This window comes from Hippoglossus stenolepis, chromosome 23, assembly GCF_022539355.2.
Source record: "Hippoglossus stenolepis isolate QCI-W04-F060 chromosome 23, HSTE1.2, whole genome shotgun sequence".
Classification (NCBI taxonomy): Eukaryota; Metazoa; Chordata; class Actinopteri; order Pleuronectiformes; family Pleuronectidae; genus Hippoglossus; species Hippoglossus stenolepis.
The window spans coordinates 9,477,405-9,492,486 of record NC_061505.1 but is presented as its reverse complement, the minus strand read 5'-3'; the positions used below and the strand labels follow the sequence as shown (position 1 = coordinate 9,492,486).

The following is a 15,082-nucleotide window of genomic DNA, read 5'->3' as shown; positions in this document are numbered from 1 at the left end:
AAACTGGAGGAACACCTCAGTGAAATATCGTATTTCAGGGCAAGTGAGTTCAAATTCTAACTTTGGAAAAGAAACTGCGGTGACGCACTTGTGGACAGTGAGATTGTTTATCTCAGCTTTATTATTTAAAATATTTTCCAAAACTTGTTAATGCTGCATGTAAATCTGTAATATTTCTTATTTCTTTGGGGGATACTGTGGAACCACTTAACATTATCCAACTCTTTTATATAGTTATGTTGTATTATATTTAAAATATATATTTTAATAAATATAGGTAAAAGTTAACATATTTTTAAATATGTATTAATCAAAGAAATTAGAAAAAGCCCACAGACAATGTAAAATTATAAATAAACCATTAAAAGAAGAAGAAAAATACCTCTCAGCGGAAGTACTTGCTAACAACTTCCGGGTGACCCCAGGAACAGAAATTGGCGGGTGGCGTTCGAATTGCTGCGTTTCCCTGTTTCCCGACAGTTTAATTAGTTTAATTAACTTTAATAAACGTGTTATTCAACGTCAACACAACTTTAACAGGTCTTGTAACACGTGTTGATTTTGCGACGCTTTGTAAAATATGCGCTGACAAGCTCTGAAGCTAACTCAGCTAACGGTAAAACTTTTGTGGCTAGCGGCTAAGCTAGCCGGCTAGCTGTGTGAATTTAGCCATGTTGGCTCTCTGCTAAGTCACCACCGGACGCTCACGTCGCTTCTTCTCACGTCTGAGAATAATGGCGAACCCGGCGTCGTTGCAGAAGAAGAACGGGAGACATCTGTGGTTGTCTCTCCTCGGACTCGGATTTCAAGCGGACACTGCGACGTCGTCCATCGCCAAACCCAACATCAATGCTAAACACATCAACCTGGGGCCGTGAGTCCGCTTTTAGTATTGACAACAATAACAGGCTTGTGTTGTTTGCTGTATTCTGACCTTTAAACGTCATCTACGTTACTTTAATTTCAAGTTACACGTAAAGTGTCATTCACGATACTCTACGTTCAAGTGTATTCTAACTGCGTGCTGTGTTATTTCCAACAGGAGCATGTTTGACAAACCAAACAAAGACGCTTCCTACATAGTAATCCATTTCCTGTTGGTCAAACTCAGCCCGACACGATTTCACGACGCATACAGGTAAATATATGCATGGTCATGTTTTCCCAGTCCTACAGAAACGTGCAGGATTCACTGTTTATTATACACACTGTTTGTATTTTCTTTTCTTTTTATTCTACTTCACTTGACTTCTTGTTTTGATTTCTTGGCTCTGATCTCGTTGGGACAATCTGTTGCTGTAACGAGTGAATTTCCCAACTGTGATCAAACAAGTTGATCTAATCTTTTTCCTTCTTTCTTTAGACACTGCTGGCCTATTCTGAACCCCAAAGCAGACGCCGAGTTCCGCAAAGTTACCTGCGCCTGGCTGCGAGAAATCATGGTGAGCTCTTGAGGGTGTTTCACTTTTATGTTCATGTTTTTGGTCTGTTCAGAAAGATCATTTCACAGATGATATAATCCAGTTACGAGGGTAACGATCAGTTTTTCTATGTAGCTTCACTCCTTCCTGTAATCCATGTCAGGTCCTCACCCTTTTATTTTTTGCAGTTTTTGAACAACATATAAGTTACATTAATTAAAATGTAGATATTGGGGTTTAATTGTGGCGTAAGATCTGAGATGCATACAACGCAAACAGCTTTGCACAGAGTTTGAATCTGCTGAGATCTTTTAGCTGCAGGTCATCCCATTCTCAACAGACATTTCCTGCCTTCCTCTCAGCTGCTTCCTGCTCATTAAAGCCCAAAACGTCTAAAATTGTTAAGAAAAAATGGATCTAACTTTACAAATACAGGTTTTGTGGTTTAGTGTACTATATGATACATAGACATTAATTTGTTTTTAACCTTGTGTAGGATGAAACTGCAAATGCGGGATCCAAAGTTGTTGCTTCCTTGTTCCTTTCCCCTGGAGGCCCCAAGTTTATCGGCTTGATGCTTCAGTTGGCGAACTATGTCATGCTGCAGGAAATGAAGACGTTCACCACGGGTAGGTCTTCATAAAAGAACATTTCACCACCAGTAGCAAGTATTCACAATCTTAACACAACCTTAAAGTGTAGAAGGAAACAAAAATGGCCAAGCTTTCTTTCTTTCATCTCATTTAATTTAATTTGTTACAAAGTTGTTATGCAAAGGAATTGTGAGTCTATGAATCTTGAATATTGTCATTGGCAGAAGACAGTTGGGTTCCTGAGGCTGCCGCAATGCCCACTTCCTCCCTGCACATGGCAGAGAAGAGACTCAACCTGACCAGTAAAAGGTTTTTGAAAACAGCAGTGGATCAAGATAATTTTCTCCAGGAGTATCAGAGACGAGCACAGTAAGTCCTGTGTAGTGCAGCTGGACACAGCTGGTTGTTTACAATTACATCTCAGGAAGCAAGCTTTGGTCGAATCTGAGTCGTGCATTGCAATTACCGTACGGGCAATTATCCAGTTTATTTTATTAACAAAAATAAAATACACCCAAAAAATGGCGAGGATCACTTAAAAATTCAACACAAAATAGATACACTAAATATGTGATCATAGTATTTCAGTTTCTCTTAATTTCTCTGTTTCGCAACAGTGTTACTTTTAAATAAATAATGTCAAGCATTGTCTGTCTATTTATTATAAAACGTTGGCTATTTCACTTTAATTTTGTACGATATTACAAGCTGCTGTTCATGTTGCATGTGATTGGCTAGTAGTTTCATGCCCCACCCCTTTGCACTAATTGGTACAACCCACCACTGGAAGGTGTCTGCAATCAGTGTAATTAAAGCCATGTGCACAGGACTACTTAATGTTGAGGAGGGTAGAGGTTTGCACATGAAGCATGCGTTTGCTGTGGAGGAATTGGTTTGGCTTCGTGTCCCATGGAAGTCTGATTCTACTTATTTACGCCGTTTTGTTTGTTCTCTCCTGAAGGCTTCTGGTGAAGTCTATGAGGGATCTTAGAGAAGAGGGTGCCAAGTATGGTGACCTGCTCAAGTATGTATGGCTTTTTCCCCTGTCTGTACTTCTGACTAATGCTGTTAGACAAATTAAACACTTTGTAACAATTCTCTTCTTTTAGGCGTTACAGCAGCGATTCTGCACAGGAGGGAGCTTCTCTCGCTGAGAAGACCAAGAAGGTATGTATTCCCATGTGACATGTTTATCATGCGTTATATTGTCTTATCTGTGGGTTTCCCATGTTGAAATCTGTCTATTTGGGTTGATCTAGGGGACAATAAAGTCTAAAGTGTACAAAATTAGTGTTATTAGTCTTAATCATACATTTCTGATCACAAGCTTCATACTATGACAGGATGTATCTTGGGGATTTAAATTCTATGAGTTAAAAGGGTTTTAGTAAGTCCTTGTTCTGTGTTGAGACCTTGGTATTTTATCAAATAACTCACAAACTTAATCATCCAAAGGTGCGCTCCTTGTGGTCAGACATTGATCAAATGCTGTCCACTACCAAAGAGGAGCAGAATGCGGTGGCAAGTGTTTTGAAAGGAGACGTTGATGAATATATCCTGGATGGGATGGATCGAAAGCTCAAAATTCCCCGTTGTCTGTTGGAGAGAATCGAACGACTACCGCATCAGGTGAGAGTGACGATGATTGGCCAGTGGGGCGCCTGTGAATTTTCTATACATAGTACATTATTGGGAGGCAGATACCTGGGCAGTTCTGATACGTGATCTGTCCGTCACTAGTCCTCCCTATAACATACGTGCTCTCTGATGACCGATGCGAATTGAGAGAAATCGCCACGGACAGATACGGAGCAGATATGTTTTGTTTCTGTTGAGACATAGACCGGATGATTGGCCGGTGGGGTGCCTGTGAATTTTCTATACCTAGTACATAAGTATATTTATTTTACTATTTAGTTTATATTATTGTTTGTGGGCACACATTTTTCTTGAGACTTTCAAATCTCCACATGTCTGAAAAGAGAGAGAAATTCTGTTTAAAATTTGTCCTATTTAATTTTGACCTCAATTGGGATTGAGGTACTTGAAGAAACTATTGGTGGCTACAGGGGGATGCACTGCAGCATGAATAAATCACTGTTTCCTGTGTGTATGCCTTCCAGTTGAGTTCAGGGAATGTCTATGAGGCCGGCCAGCTGAACCTCCTGTGTGTGTTGGAGCTGATGACCCACGCGCTGCAGATCCTTAAGGACGAGCGTTCTCAAGTCTCTCACGCCCCGAAGTTTCAGCTCAGTCCTCAGAACCTGCAGGAGAAGTGTCAGCAGATGGCCCGTGTGCTGCAGGACCTGCACCTCATCAGGTATACACCAACCCACAATCACATAAACCTACAACTGGTGCTGAGATCTAGGATAAGGTTTTTGCGGGAGTTTGCCATACACAAATGAAGAACGCAGCGAGATTGTCCACGTCAGACGCGTTCACAATAAGAAATGTCCAGAACAGGCTGTATTATCATGTTTGAAAACTTAATCTGAGATTAATAACATGAGTATCTGTGTATTGATGTCTTTATTTTCTTTCCTCAGGCAGAAAATTTCGAAGGAAGAAATTCCTGAAGTCAGTGGTACCATCAGAGACTTGGAGGCTGAGTGGGACAGGAAGTGGATGGACACCCTCAACGAAACGCCCCTAGTCTCTTTTCTGAATGAAGATCCTGTGAGTGTTGAAACTAATTAAATCCTAGAGTTTCTTCAGGCAAAGGCTAAATTGTGATGATTTGAATAGGGCCAGATCTCAGTTGGTGGCGATCTTGCTCCTCACCACAATACCACCTTTTCCACTGAAGTTGCAAAGCTTGATTTATTTATAATCTCTTTTCGGTTTCTAGGCTCTTGGCTTCCTCTCACCAATGGCGCCGTTGTCATTTAAGCCGATGACTGAAGCTAGTTACAGAAGAAGTGTCTTTTCCCAGTATCCTGCTAAACTTCTTGGTAAGCAGGACCAAATTATACTACAGTTGATAAGAGTTTACAAGTTTATATTTTGTTTGTAATTTTACTCTATACATTTTTCAGACGAGAAGCCTGCAGAGAGTAAATCATATGAGGCCGCCACCCCAAGTTATTCAAACCTGAAAAGGTAATGGAATCCGGCTTTTAGAGGAAATGAATTTGCTGTATTGGGAGGCAGATACCTGGGCAGTTCTGATCTGTGATCTGTCCGTCACTAGTCCTCCCTATAACATACGTGCTCTCTGATGACCGAGGCGAATTGAGAGAAATCGCCACGGACAGATACGGAGCAGATACATTTAGTTTCTGTTGAGACACAGAAGACATTAAATGTTTTCAATAGTCAGTTTATTGATGCATAGTGTATTGTAAAGGAAATGTGTGCATGTACTTTAATTTCTTTATTTATATAACAAAATAAGTATGAATGTACTTTTAACTTTTGTTTTACTCTTAACTTTTAAGTTCTGTGCAGCCGGGGGTGCTCCTTGGGTCAATTATTAGATATATTTTTATAAATCACAAAACTAAAGCTTGGACGTTCCCGTCCTGCATCTGAAGTGAAGTCAGGTGCAGGACAAAGTATCGACCTAACAATGAGCCAAGGCCACGTAGCAGGCTGTTCTCTGCTCTAAGATACTCGATGTAACTTTTACGTGAACTGGACTGAATTGTGAGGAAAATGAAACCTGTTTAGTATTTATATATTTTTGGTCTCTCTTGAAACAGCTCTTGCTTTGCACTAGCTGAGGGGACTGATAGTCCCGTTGGCACCACTGAAGCTTTATCACCAGCGAACACCTCCCTCGACTGGCTCTTTGACACCCCTCCATCCCCTCCTCACAGCGCTCCAGCCGCACCACCACCTCAGGCGAGTGTTTCATTTCCACTAGCCTTGATCCACCCCATCCTTGATTTTGTGTGCACAATTTTTGTTTTAGGAGTAAATCATACGTAACATTTGTTTTTTGTTTTTTTTAGACCAGTGTGAGGAAGATGACTACAGTTCATGAGAAGGTGGCCCCCATGAGGACCAAGACTCAGATATTGGACATGGAGTGTGATAACCTCGCTGATCAGGTATAACAATGACTCAACTGAGTGTGTGACAAATAGTTTGCATCCTCAAATAAAAACTGACCATTTTGACTCATCGCTGTTAATCCAGGCTGTATTGATCTCTATCAACTTTCTAAACACTAAAGTATGTTTGCATGTGTTAGTTTGCAGAAGCTGTAACTACCACAAGTCCTTCAGAAGTCCGAGTCAAAGGTCTGGACTTGGAGGGTCTCCTCACCACTCTTCAGGGAGATCCCTTCTCTACAAAAAAACAACTGACACGTACACCTGAAAGCTTGAGTAAGTCACGGAATGTTATTTACCTTTTTATCTCTATGCACGTGGCGTAAAGTGTTTTCTTCTTTAAGGAACTCAAATGTTTTGCTCTTGTTTCCTCAACAAGTAATGGATGTGAAAACCTCATGGCGGAAGGCAGTTGAAGAGGACCGAGCAGAGAAGCTCCGACGCTCAGCCAAGTTTAATGACAGCGTCACGCAGCTGCTTGCTTCCTCCCAGGAGCCTCACGATGTCTCGACGAGCTCCGACACCCAGAGCCTCTCCCGCAGCACTGACCCTCCTGTCGTGAGCCACAGCAGCCCCCCTGTCTGCCAGCAGGGGGCCTCATTCAAAACCACTCTGCTGTGGGACACCTTCGACACCCTCGACAGCCCGAGCGGCACCGGCAGCAGCGCGGTGCAGTTCACCCTTGACCAAGAAACGCTTCCCGAAATGTCGAGCTGCGACAGTTTACTGAGTCTTGACGATGATGACAACTTCCTCATCCCCTCGCTAAAGACTGAAGCGACACTGTCGCCGCAAACTATGCCTCATCGGGCTCACACCCAGCAGGTGTGCGATGGTGGCTCCTTTATCCAACGTAGAACAAAGACACCGGAGTGTCTCCTCTCGGGCGACACGGTGTCTGGTGTGGACAGAGGCTGGCTAATGGAGCCTGTACAGTCGGTGGAGGCCTCGGACAAGGTCTTCTCACTGGACCTCGACAGACTGGAGACGCCCTCGCCTCCAAAGAAACAAGAGTTCAGCCTCCCCCAACTCATCACGTTCTCTCCCATAGATGACATGAAGTGTTAACAGACGTCATACAGATACACACCTCAGCCTTTAATGTCTTAAACTGCCTGACTTGGTTTTTGATAAGAAACCTGAAATGTAAAAATATCAATATAACAAACTGTTAAATAGCCACTAGTTGCCTGTGTTGGAGTTTATTGGTTTTAATTTAAAATAATAAGACAATGAACTGCCTTAATAAAATTGTACAAATGTGTTTATTTCCTTTTTTGTCAACTTGAAGTAGATTCTTAACGAGAGTTTGTTGCTAATCGATGTGCTTGTCATTAACATGTAGGATAACAGCAGTGGTTCTAAGTGAGAGGAGAACACTTGTTCTCCTTTCCCCTCAACATTTCATTGTATTACGAGCGTCTTTTGTGAAGAGATGAAATGAGAGCAGTCGAGTTGATGAGTGAGAGACATACCATGTATCTGTCTTGGATGACTAAGACGTCAATTATAAAAGCTAAAATTAAATGGCTCTAAGAGGTGAAGTTCGTTAATATTTTTTTTGTTTGTTTAGCATCAGTTTACTCTTTTGCACCATCTTGAAAACCTGAATGCCGCTGAATTAACAGCTATGAAGCCATCACATGACCATGTACTGAATTTCAAAGCATCATTAGACACCATGAATTTATATCAACATAGTAACGTTTGTTTTATTAAAGTGCAGTTTCTTTAATAAACTAAGTTTATTTCTCACATTTATCATGACAACGTGGTACAGAAATGTTTGTGTTGAAATGCTGCCCTCTTGTGGTCAAAGTCCGCTATTGAACCAATCACAAATACAACCACATTCAATTCAAACGTCTCATTTATTCTTTCTGCTACAGCACAATAAATCTTAAAACCATGAAATTACTATATAATAATATTGCATTTATTGAACGGATTAACTTAGTTTCTTTATTCAGATAAAATCTCCAAATGTCCAACAAAGAGCAACAAAAACTAAGAAACTCACCTGTTGCTTTTTAAATTGGTGTAATTGCTACATTTTGACAGCAGAGGGCGGCAGAGACCGATCAACAACAAAATAAAAATCAAGTTAGTCAAAGCAACATTGAAAACCGACAGAAGACCGGAAGTCATTTAATATACACAATAAAACATCTTAGTAATGTTAGTGTTTGTATCAATGTTAACACAAAATATATGAACAAGCAAAAACACATTATTCACTAAACACCGTGCAAATATAAATGTAGACAATACACAAAATAATATATGAACTATCGTAAGATATGATGCGACCAATAATAATAATACATGTAAAGATAAAGAAAGATCCACAGAAACATTCCCCCCACAAACTAATTTGAAAGGACACGCCGGAAGTCGGTGTCCTGCTGCGGGAGTCTGTGTGAACAGCAGGGACAGACTCCTCTCTCCTTCTCCCGTCTCTCCTCTCTCCTCTCCCCTCTCTCCTTCTCTTCTCTGTCCTTCTCTCCTCTCCTCTCTCCTCTCCTCTCCTCTCCTCTCTGTCCTTCTCTCCTCTTCTCTCCTTTCCTCTCCTCTGTCCTTCTCTCCTGTACTTCTCTCATCTCCTTCTCTCCTTCTCCCCTCTCTCTCCTTCTCTTCTCTTCTCTCCTCCCCTCTCTCCTTCTCTCCTCTCTCCTTTTCTTCTGTCCCTCCCCTCTCTCCTTCTCTCCTCCCCTCTCTCCTTCTCTCCTCTCTCCTTTTCTTCTGTCCCCTCCCCTCTCTCCTTCTCTCCTCCCCTCTCTCCTTCTCTCCTCCCTCCTCCTCTGGGCGGGTCCGTTTGGTTTCGGGAGGAAAAAGCTCAACAAGCCTGTAAACTCTCAGACACCAACATGGCGGCGGCCTCCAGCCCCAGCAGCGGATGAAAAGTGAGGCGGGGGAAGAAGCGGCCATCAAACTTTGTGAGGACTCTTCCGGAGCGGCGGCTCGTGTGTGTGTGTGTGTTTGATTTCCTGGACGCTGCTTCCTGCTTCGACCTGTTGTGCGCAAAGAGAAACACGGAATACAACAAGCGGAGGGAGACGAAGCCAGCAAGTTGCCTTCATGTCAACAGAGTCCGCGGCCGCAGAGTAAACAGCTGGTGAGTGGATCGAGGAAGACGCGGGTCCGCAGGTGAAGTGTTTGTGTGACTTTCGTGTCGCTGAGGTCTCGCGCTGAAATGTCGCCTCCTCGTCCTCCTGCTGCTCCTCTCACCGTGTGCTCTCCAGCCGCGGAGGGAGAAAGAGCCACGTATCACTGCACGGGCTCAACACAGGAGGACATGTTTGTGTTTATGTTTATCGAGTTGTGGGTCAGATGCAACAGTTGGAACAACCCCCCCCCACCCCTACTCCTCTTCCTCCTCCTCCTCCTCCTCCTCTTCCTCCTGCAAGCCCCCCTAACCCTGCAGGTGCCTGCCCTCAGTGCAGCCTGGTCGATATGGCCACTGGTCATATACAGATAGTGTTCACATCGATCGATTAGAGCCTGATCGATCGATGCGAAAGGTTCAAAGATCTGTATTGTCTCTACGCTCGGGTACAAAGAGGCTTCTCCCTCCAGTCAAAACAGCAATAGAGAAATATACGCATGAAAAACAACAATAATGGCAGCAAATAACTACAGGCAGCAAATAGAATGAGTTATTTTTACAACTAGTCCAAAATGGTGCAAGATCAATTCATTTATTTTGCAGTATGCTATCCTCAATATAAAAAAACAAGCCGTATGATTGATTATAACTTTTAAAGGTGAATTAAAAAAAACAACTTATTGCTTAATTTAAAATTGGTCAAACTTTCACCAGAGTTATAGTTTATAATGTCATCAAGACCTCCAGAAAGCTTGGTCCTTGGTTTTTAAAGTTGCTGAGATATCATTGGTTAACTCCATACAATGCTGTTGAACAGGAGTTAGTGATCAGTGCATGGTCAGACACATGCCAAATACCAATGCACTGATAAAGAGTTCAAAGAAATACAACATGGAATCATCATTTTTAATATTAAGTAATACATTTACCGCAAAAGTACCAATACATATTGAGGTTTTGTTGAACCGTTAAGAAGCATTGGCTATTCTTAATTTCTGCTCCTACCCTAACCCTAACCCTAACCCTTGATGCTGCAGTTGTGTCTTTGTTTTTCTGTGACCCCCAACCCTAGGACATGCAGTTGTTTTGTGGCTGTGTGTGTGTGTGTGTTGGGGTGAGAGCTAATGCCACTACATGCAATGCCAAGCTGCTCACATATCTGCGCCTCAGCACTTGACTGTTTGCCAGCTGACAGGAGCCTATAACCCCTAAGGGTAGCAGCGTTCTCCCTGCTCCAGCTTCCCACCATGATTCACGGTGTGCGTGTGACGTTCCTGTTGTGACAGCGTTGGCACGAGTCCCAGCAGAGCCCAAAGATGCCACTTCCGCTTGCCATGAACCGGTGGCACTCATCGAAGTGTTTTACCACCTGAAGTGGCAGCAGGGATGTCAGGCTGTGAGAATAACCGAGGCCGGTGGAGCAGGAAAATCGTGCAAGTTTTAGTTGCATCAGCACTGAGCTGCTGACACACAGCAGAGGAAAAAAATACTCTTCCTTGACCTTGGCTTGGCCTGACAGCCGCTGGAAAAAAGGGAGTGGAATGACTGTTGCCTCTACTAACTGTTGCAGGCAGGAGGTAAAAAAAAAAGTGGGTCATGCCTGCACTCGCTGTGGCTGTGTGTACATTGACCTCGCACTTTGTCACTGCTCCTGGTCGTCCACGGGCTCAGTCAGCTGACCAGGAGGAGGGAGCTGCCACAGGCCGGGGAAGGACTTTGTGTTTGCCGAGGCAAAAGTCAAGTAGGATTTTGAAGAGTGTGAGAAAAGCTGCAACAAGTGTGACTGTGTGAAATGTCTTCTGTAAACGATTAGTACAGATTTTTTTAGGAAGGTCAGTCCACTAAGAGTTAACTAAAAGTTATCTTATTCTTCAGGTGACATTTCAGCTCAGACATTAACTGTGTTTAGAAGGACACCAATATTCCGATGTTAACCCGATTTTAATACAATAGTTTGAATAAGACACTACCATGGAAACAGCATTCTCTGATTATCTTAACCTGAATAAGATCATACTTGGAAGAAGCAATAATCAAATTAAGAAATTAGTATTCTGACCTTTGTCGCAATATGTCTTAATCGTATTATAAAGCCCTGTTGAACTTTTCACAGCATTTTGCGTCATCGACATACAGCAGTTACCAAAATGCATGAATGACACATTTCTCATTTGCACATCTGCGTCCTTGCATACAGCCCCTCCGGACAATGTCAGGAGATTATTCAGAGTTCAGTTAATGTTTGAAAGCAGTTTATGTATGTTTTTTTTTTTTTTAACCTGGCGTTTCTACTCAATTACCCAGAAGTAACTGCCGATTTGATGCAGAGACGACCGACGTTACAAGCTCCTGGGCTTGCTGAGTCAATGCTTACCTGGAACACCTCAGTGCGTTATGCTTATCAGTCTGTTTGCTTGTCTTAACACACATTAACTCCAGGCAGACATCTCTAGCCAAAGAGCAACGATGAGAATCTTGTAATGCAGCCAAAAAATCTATCCGGTTACCCATTTTCTTCCTCCGACCTTTGAACTTAGGTGTGATGTGCCGGTAGTGTTTTCAGTCGTTGTCTTTCAGTGAACCTGCGTCTCAGCTGGTTTAAGCCCAGCTTGTTAGCAGGGGCAATGAGTTTGCCCTCTCTGCCTTCTCCTCCAGAGTGGAAAGAATGCTCTGTGTCTGCCGGGCTGTCACGCTCCGGGAGGGAGGCAGTCTTGTGACGTTGCTGCCGAGTCTGGCCTCTCCGCTCTGAGCCGCTCATCATCGTCCATCTCCCCAGGATGTTTTTAACTGAGAGAAAGTTGTATTATACGTGGAGGTAAAGTGTGTCGTCCACTAATCAGAAGGTCGGTGGTTAGATTCCCGTCTCATTCAGTCCACATTTTCAAGTGCTTGTGGGAAATAATATACTAAACTAGAGCCTAACCATATCGATCGATATATACAAGATGTCGTTATCAAACCTTTATGACTAAAGCTGCTTTCAGAGATGCACTGACAGTGGGCATGTCGATGGCGTGTCGTCAGACGAAAAACTGATAGAAATGAAGAAGATGTGAAAGAGGTGTTTTACGCGTAGAAGACACAGACGAAAATAGAAAACACAAATACAGCCTAATATATAGAACTTGAATTAAGAAAATAACCACTATTTATTAAGTACATTTTAAACATGGTTTATTCTGTAAAAAAAGTTTGAAGAAATATAAACGCTGATACAAATATGTCTGTGAAAGGTTGATGTACTGTATAGGTCAATATCTTCTGTCAAAAGATAAAGTGTGTGTGTGTGTGTGTGTGTGTGTGTGTGTGTGTGTGTGTGTGTGTGTGTGTGTGTGTGTGTGTGTGTGTGTGTGTGTGTGTGTGTGTGTGTGTGTGTGTGTGTGTGTGTGTGTGTGTGTGTGTGTGTGTGTGGTACTGCACAATGGTTCGTTCGATTGGGAAAAACCCTCCATCAGTGAAGTCTCATGTTATGGGAGACACAACCTACCTGCTGCTGCTGTCGGCTCTTTGCAGGCAGCAGTTGTTTTTGACACAGCTCAGCAAATAAATGTGCTCACATCAACAGCAAATCAGCCAGGAGGAAAAATAAAGAAGATCAACCAGAAAGGAAAAAATTAGCCTAGTGGAAAAAAGTTGCAATCTTCAGCTTCACTTATTTGGATTTGTGCCATTTCTCCCCTGATCTCGCTTTTAGTCACCGGTTGCCGCCCGCCGTTCGCTTTGATGTTATCTTGAGAAAACACTAAACAATGATCCAGTGCAGTTAGGAGTGCCGGGGGACTGACAAAGAATTACAGACATAAAACACTGGAGGGGAACAGACAGTTTGACTCGTGTAAAGAAAAACGGTTTTGATAATTATGTATAAAGAAGCTTTCTAAAATGTAAAAAATTTAACTTTTTATGTTTCAGTTGGTGAAATATGGAAACTTAAGTTAATGGATATTTGTTATTGTTTCCAATGTGATAATAAATTAAGTAATAGTAGTTAAAAGTCATTGATTTAAAATAGTGTTTTGCAGTTCAAGTATACTCCTTTTGCTTATGTTTTATTTTTTATTTTAATCAGATGTCAGAAATGTTTCGCTCAATTAGAGCTTAAGAAAAGTCATACACAACCAACAGCCTATGCCCAAAGGGGGGGAAATAAATTAGATAACCCATAGAAAAAACAACCATCTGTTGATTATCCGTCACGTCTGTTGTCGGTGTGATTTGGCAGTCAGATACCCGCTCTGAGAGCCGTGTTGACAGCCGTCGCCAGCCCCTCGGTGAAATTGGATTTTGTGTCTGTATATAAAAAAACAGCTGCCAGGGTTAAACAAACACGACTGAGGAAAAGGGTTTCACCGTTGGTCTTTTTGCTTTGTTGAGGCGGTGCAGAGCGAGGGAGACGCTGTTAGCACATGGATGTGATAATGCCAGGGTATTGCACAGGCTTATCTGGAGCCAAACGGGCAGATAGACCATGAACGCTCCACCTCTCACTCTAGAGCAAATATTGAACAATACGTTTCCTGCACTTGAGGATTTTTTTTTCTTCCGAGTAAACGTCAAAGTCCATTTTTTTTTCTTCTTTTCTGCGTTGTAAACTGAAGGCTGATGGCTCACTCTGACAAGTAAGGCTGGGAGTCTCCATCGCGACAAGCTGTTGGGATTAATTAGCAGAGTGAGGTATTTACACACCACAGTCACAGCCAACTCTGTGCACACACACTGCAGCTTGCGCCATATGAGTTCAATCAGACAAAAACGCCACTGGCTTTAATTTGAGTTTATCCCTCCTCAGAAAGCCACGCTCCACCTCAGGGAGAAAACACACACGAGCGTTGTTCTTTTTCCCCTCTGTGGCCGTCGAGGTTTTGTCACCTCATTGGCACCTTGTTCTCAAGTCTGGCCTTCACCACGGACGACACGTCGTGTTGACAGGTTGCAGGGAGGGCCACTTTTGCTCTTCAGATCCTCCAGAGCTACAGAGTGGCACTTAAGGCAGTCGCTGGAGCTGCGGAGGCTGACACGCGGTGTGTTTTAGAGCCTTCCACTGAAGCTCAATGGGTAATCGTACAGTCAAATGGAAGTCACCTTTTCCTTTTGAAGATGTCGTAGTGCATCTCTGAACTTTCGAATGATTTTAAGTGCACTTTAGCAGCACTGTAGCCAGAAGATGAATTTTAGCAGACGTGCAGAAGCTCATATACATGTACACTTGTCACAGGAGAGGGATTGATCTGAATAATCAGCCTGTCCTCCTCTTAAAGGCTGGTTTAGCTTAGAGCACTGCTTTTTATCCTTATTTGCTGCTGAAAGCTGCTTTCAGATATGACCTGAAGTCCGGACATTTTTCTGCAATATTCTGTAAAGGCCTGTATGTGAGAACGCAAATGTTTGAGTCAGTTGGTTTGTACATTTCCCAGGACTCTGGTTGATGGCCATATGAGAATACAGCAGGAAATTCACAGCAAGAGAGTGGGTGTGTTGATGTTGTTTCTAACACGCGATGGACGGGAAACTGGAATGTTACAAATATCGCAGGATGAAAAAGAGGTGCCATACACGTAGAAAGATGTCAATGGGGAAAGATGACAAAGATTCAAGAGCTTATGGCAACGTTGGTGTCAATGTGCTGTTAACAAAAACACTGTGCTTTCCACAGCAAAATGTATGCGTCATGTTTTGCCTCCTGCAATCTGTACCCAGGTGCCACCCCCTCGTCTGGATCTTACATACATTTTCCTGTTGTGAACGTGTCTGACCTGGAAAGTCTCCTGCTGCGTTCCTCTTATGTGAAAGGTAAACTGGGGCAAACCGGAGTTCATGTCTGATGGTACAGTACCCGGCAGAGACGTGTGTCATGCTCAGCTGCTGTGTCAGACAAGCTGCAAGTGGGTCTGCAGAAATAAGTGA

General features: G+C 42.8%; 2 protein-coding genes and 2 non-coding genes across 7 annotated transcripts in view; all 4 read left to right on the top strand.

Moving 5' to 3' along the window:
* Nucleotides 1-399: 399 nt before the first annotated feature.
* On the top strand, nucleotides 400-7,833 carry haus6 (HAUS augmin-like complex, subunit 6). Its single transcript, XM_035148980.2, has 16 exons — nucleotides 400-874; nucleotides 1,043-1,138; nucleotides 1,364-1,442; nucleotides 1,918-2,050; nucleotides 2,239-2,383; nucleotides 2,976-3,038; nucleotides 3,124-3,181; nucleotides 3,470-3,643; nucleotides 4,138-4,334; nucleotides 4,564-4,693; nucleotides 4,866-4,968; nucleotides 5,053-5,116; nucleotides 5,719-5,860; nucleotides 5,971-6,069; nucleotides 6,213-6,348; nucleotides 6,452-7,833. Exons 1-16 carry the CDS (start codon nucleotides 735-737, stop codon nucleotides 7,138-7,140), a joined length of 2,448 nt encoding a protein of 815 aa, XP_035004871.2. The 5' UTR covers nucleotides 400-734; the 3' UTR covers nucleotides 7,141-7,833.
* Nucleotides 3,705-3,835, top strand: LOC118103091. Its single transcript, XR_004694818.2, has one exon. It is a non-coding gene; the product is annotated as a small Cajal body-specific RNA 8 (non-coding RNA).
* On the top strand, nucleotides 5,158-5,288 carry LOC118103090. The gene has a single exon (XR_004694817.1). It is a non-coding gene; the product is annotated as a small Cajal body-specific RNA 8 (non-coding RNA).
* Nucleotides 7,834-8,817: 984 nt separating the features above from the next.
* The window catches only part of dennd4c (DENN/MADD domain containing 4C), a 31,587-nt gene continuing 25,322 nt past the window's right edge, over nucleotides 8,818-15,082 (top strand). For 2 of the 4 annotated variants that reach the window (XM_047338829.1, XM_035148921.2), the window contains exon 1: nucleotides 8,818-9,187. The gene's annotated coding sequence lies outside the window, so the exon portion shown is untranslated. Of the gene's footprint in view, nucleotides 9,220-13,191; nucleotides 13,853-15,082 lie in introns of those variants that run through there. The other 2 variants (XM_047338827.1, XM_047338828.1) reach the window with 2 other exon arrangements.

Bases quoted from the DNA above. Each gene is read 5' to 3' on its own strand.
- haus6 (XM_035148980.2), top strand. From the start codon at position 735: ATGGCGAACCCGGCGTCGTTGCAGAAGAAGAACGGGAGACATCTGTGG. The intron at 4,969-5,052 runs GTAAGCAGGACC...TACATTTTTCAG, and splicing joins GTATCCTGCTAAACTTCTTG to ACGAGAAGCCTGCAGAGAGT. The intron at 6,070-6,212 runs GTATAACAATGA...TGCATGTGTTAG, and splicing joins GTGATAACCTCGCTGATCAG to TTTGCAGAAGCTGTAACTAC.